This window comes from Histoplasma capsulatum, genomic scaffold (genome assembly GCF_000149585.1).
Source record: "Histoplasma capsulatum NAm1 scaffold_2 genomic scaffold, whole genome shotgun sequence".
Classification (NCBI taxonomy): Eukaryota; Fungi; Ascomycota; class Eurotiomycetes; order Onygenales; family Ajellomycetaceae; genus Histoplasma; species Histoplasma mississippiense.
Window position 1 is genome coordinate 1,831,343 of NW_001813981.1, and position 4,088 is coordinate 1,835,430.

A 4,088-nucleotide genomic window follows, 5' to 3' on the forward strand; every position below is an offset into this window, starting at 1 on the left:
TTCCGGAATGAGATAGGCCAAGAAGGCTTTAGGGGTTGGGACACGCATACAAGGAGGATTGAAATAACCAAACATACCAGAAAGTAATCAGCAACCGGCTTCTTGGCCGGCATCCCTCTTGTATCCTGCGCTGCCGCATCGAACACCCTATACCTTCTTCCAGGTCCTAGTATCCTTCTCTGCTGGGTTTGTTGCCTGATATCAGTAACGCCAGGACTCCGTCCATAGTCGCCATTGCTCCTTGCAATTGTTCCCCCGTTGCTAGTATCTTCACCTAGCTCCAATATTGCAGCCACATTGCCGCACCTGTAGCAATAATTCGGCGCAGACCAGACAGTCACGATGCCACCGTCGAACATCTCTTTGAACCCTTCCATAACGAGTTGATGAGCTCGAGCGATGAGCGAGAGGTCATTTTTGTGGCTGAAATGTTTGACGATACCGCCGCCGAAGAGAAAGCCTGCTCCTCGTGGGGATAGGCCCCAGCCTTCGATTTCGTCCGGGTCGGACCAAAGAAGGTCGCACATGGCGCCTTCATGTGGCACTTCTTGTTTTCGGTCGATGAGGCGGATTTTATCGATACTGTCCACTAGTGGAGACAGCCCACCGTGGACGCAAAAGACGGCACCGGTAGTGTTTCCAATACTGCCCATACTATCAGAAGTGGCGCCAGTGCCGGCGGGACCAGATCTTGTGGGGGTGCCCGTTGGCAACGATGAAGATATGTCCTCTCGGACGTCAGTTGAACTATCTTGTGAGCCGCCACCGCTGTCTCTTCGTCTATATGTAGAAAACGTAACTTCGCCTTTTGAATTCAGCACTTCAGATTCCAGCTCTTCATCCCCAGTAGCGATGGCGGATTGGGTGGCATCGTTAGTCGCGGGACCCGAGGGTTCCAACTCAGAGCTGGCACCCAGTATCAAAGCACCCAATGCCAAATAATCAAAAACCTCACAACAATAACGCCAAACATTAGCACTGCCATATTTCCGAATACATTCGTCGTAAAAGCCATACACGGTCGTGATTTGCCTGGATTCGTGGTTGCCACGAATCAGGGTTATGCGGTCAGGGTATCGAACTTTGAGACAAAGGAGAAGAAGGAAAGATTCGAGAGAGTAAAAACCGCGATCGACAAAATCGCCCATGAACAGATAATTCGTATCTGGCACATCACCGCCCACGCGGAATAACTCCATCAGATCATGAAACTGGCCGTGGATATCACCGCAGATGGTCACCGGCGCGTCGACAGAGACCACATTTCCCTCCTCGATGAGGAGCTCGCGTGCTTTATAACAGAGTTCTCGCACTTGGTGTTCGGGTATTGGGCGACAAGCGCGGAGCTGCGCAATAGCCCTAGGTACAGGAAAATGAAATAACCGGTCATTAAAAATGTTTGATAGCTTACATCAGAAGATGGAGCTTCCGCTTACTTGTCTAGATCGCTCATGGTGGAACTCCCTCCGCACACACAGAACGCACGCCCTAGCCCCTTGTCTTCTCTCCTCCAACTGAATCGCTGACGCTAAGGAGTGTACCGAGGGAGACGGTCCAAGTGGCGGAGGGCGTAAGTCGGTATCCAAGAAACCGATGATATACTCCCCAAGCGAGCGCCGACGATGGATCGACGTATGCAGAGCCGCAAGGGAAAGGGCAGGGTCTATCTCTGCAGGGCGATGAAGGTCATGTTCGTTGAGAAGTGGTCTCAAAGGCTGTTGCAAGATTCTCGGAGCTTGTGCTGTGGGTGTGGTCGATCTTATCAAGGTCGATGCAGCTGGAGCATGCAACAGGTGATTGGTTATGTCAGCGAGGATAGCGTTGGTCTGTGCGCCTGGTGAAAGTACAGCTTGAAATATTATAACTAACTACTACACCCTCTAATGGAGTAACTACTTCTGTTGACGCTGCTTTTCAACCACTCTACTTACCTAGCTCGAAATGCTAGCAATTATATCTCTTCGTTATGTTAAAGTTGATGGCTTCAAGTATCATATAGCCCGTCCCGTGTGCCCTTCATATCTCGACGTGTAAGACGCTACGAACTGTGTTACATCCCAGTCCAATTTCCCAGTCTATACGTGAAGACTCAATACACTTAACTCATTTCCCTCCATTCATCCTCCATTTAATATGGTTTGTAATCTCGGTTTCAGTTAGGTACCTCGGAATGGGGGTTGATTGTGTCCGGCCTTAATCAACCGAACAAGGGGTTGACAATGGGCACGTAGAAGTCATTCTCCATTTTCCTCGTGGCCCAAGTAAAATTGAATCACCTTGAAACAGATGTGAGATCCTCATTTGTTGGGGCCGATGACTCTGAGAGCGTTGATATAACCCGCACTAAACCGTTTAATCGCAACCAGACAAAACACATTCACCATACAATGACCTCTTACAGGTTGATACGGATACGAAAGAAGCCACAGTATTGAGATGGATATCACCTGAAAGTTTTAAGAATGGCATTGTCGGTTGCCTGATTGTATCCACGCACTCAGGTAGCTAGCGGAAAAATCAAACTTAAAGGCGGTTGATTGATCTTATGTGTGCAAAGAGGGGTTAAAGTACGACTTTCTCCTTGAGACATATTGACGTAGAGTACACAAAAAGACAAAGAGATGTAATAATATATTGTGTTAGGCTGAGAAACCGCTCGCAGACATAGAAAGATGAATATGCGTCCGGAGTTGAAGCTTGTAATCTAGCTTTAAACAGCTACACATGTGAGAGAAGGAAAAGAGTGAAAATCTGTGGTGGGACACCTTTACCTTCGGCAGAATTGGGTAGAATCGAAGCTCCCTTGCAGGAGAGATGAAAGAACTTCCTTCGATCAAAACCATATCCTGCTATTCGCAAAGGACCCAAAGTAGTAATCATCTAAACTAATTCCCGCTCAGATTGACCAGAAGATGTTCAATTCGTTTCAGAGCGGCAATGACCCGTGCAGATAGCCCAAATAGATTTCCCATTGTGGGTACCTGTGAGAGCGAGAGGAGCTTATAATGTGTGAGCAATTGCTTCTCAATAGAAACGAAGGGGACAAGCATCCCTTTTGCCCTTGTCTGTTTCTTTCTTCCTTGTTTTTATAGATCATCTTTGGGAGATTTCAAGAACCACGTGAGATGCTAATCCGCATGGTTTGATTGGCTACCGGCATGACATAATTCCTGCCCGGTCCGTTTTCACAACTCTTTCGGGAACTCGGATTTCTTGGGTTCAATGATCTCTAATATTCCGTCCGGGCGGTGTAATGGATCTAGAGGCATGTAAAACTATTGCCCCTACGGAGATTGGTCTCAACGAAGTTGCTAACAATCCAATTGCGCATCTACAGGGGGTTAACGGCGACAGCAAGAACAAAAAAATATTGCGAACTACAAAGACTCCTCCGACGTCTCCTCCACCACGTCCCATGGCGTCTACGCTCCTTGGGTAATTACCATAACAAGGAACGACAAGTGACCCATTGGGAAAAAAACCTACTTCCAACAATGCCTTCTTATCTCCATCCGCGGTCGCGCTCGACCGTCTCCCTCTTCACAATTACCCTCATGTCGTCGCTCGTCATCGTGGGCATACCACATCTCTTCCCCTGCCCCGTGCCGCGACATGCCTACGCTGATTCCGAAATGATCATGTCCGCCGACGGACAGCAGAGGATGGTACGGAAACGTAGAAGAAAGCCTGCCGAGCCCCGGCTGCATGGTGAAAGCGACGCGAATTCAGCTCTTATAGATGATACGACTACCCAAATCCACACGGCGATGCCGGAGAATTCAATACATCGACAACAAGAGGGGATTGTAGATGAAGAGATTGTGAAATTCCGGCAGATGGAAGCGGAAGCGAGGAATTTGGCCACGGTCAAGAGGGAATGTCCGGTGCCGAAGCCGGGGGGCGTGATCGGCCAGCTTCTTGGCTTTAGGAGTCAGGATGCGGGGAGTGGGAGGGACGGGATCCCGAGGGCAGATATACCGGGGCGGGGGAGCGGGTCGTGATTTTTTTCTCTTCCTAGCAGCAGGATGTGGATAATGTAAAACATGGACATCCCAATGTGGGGGATTGGATGCGGGCCTTGGATATTG

At 49.0% G+C, this 4,088-nt stretch overlaps 2 protein-coding genes across 2 annotated transcripts; one reads left to right on the forward strand and one right to left on the reverse strand.

Moving 5' to 3' along the window:
- Nucleotides 1-147: 147 nt before the first annotated feature.
- Nucleotides 148-1,453, reverse strand: HCAG_02631 (serine/threonine-protein phosphatase PP-X isozyme 1; the record flags this gene model as incomplete). Its single annotated transcript, XM_001542410.1, has 3 exons — nt 148-166; nt 307-1,359; nt 1,437-1,453. The coding sequence occupies 3 exons, from the start codon at nt 1,451-1,453 to the stop codon at nt 148-150; spliced, it is 1,089 nt and encodes a 362-aa protein (XP_001542460.1).
- Nucleotides 1,454-3,494: 2,041 nt separating this feature from the next.
- On the forward strand, nt 3,495-4,001 carry HCAG_02632 (predicted protein; the record flags this gene model as incomplete). Its single annotated transcript, XM_001542411.1, has 1 exon — nt 3,495-4,001. One exon carries the CDS (start codon nt 3,495-3,497, stop codon nt 3,999-4,001), a length of 507 nt encoding a protein of 168 aa, XP_001542461.1.
- Between the last annotated feature and the right edge of the window lie 87 nt (nt 4,002-4,088).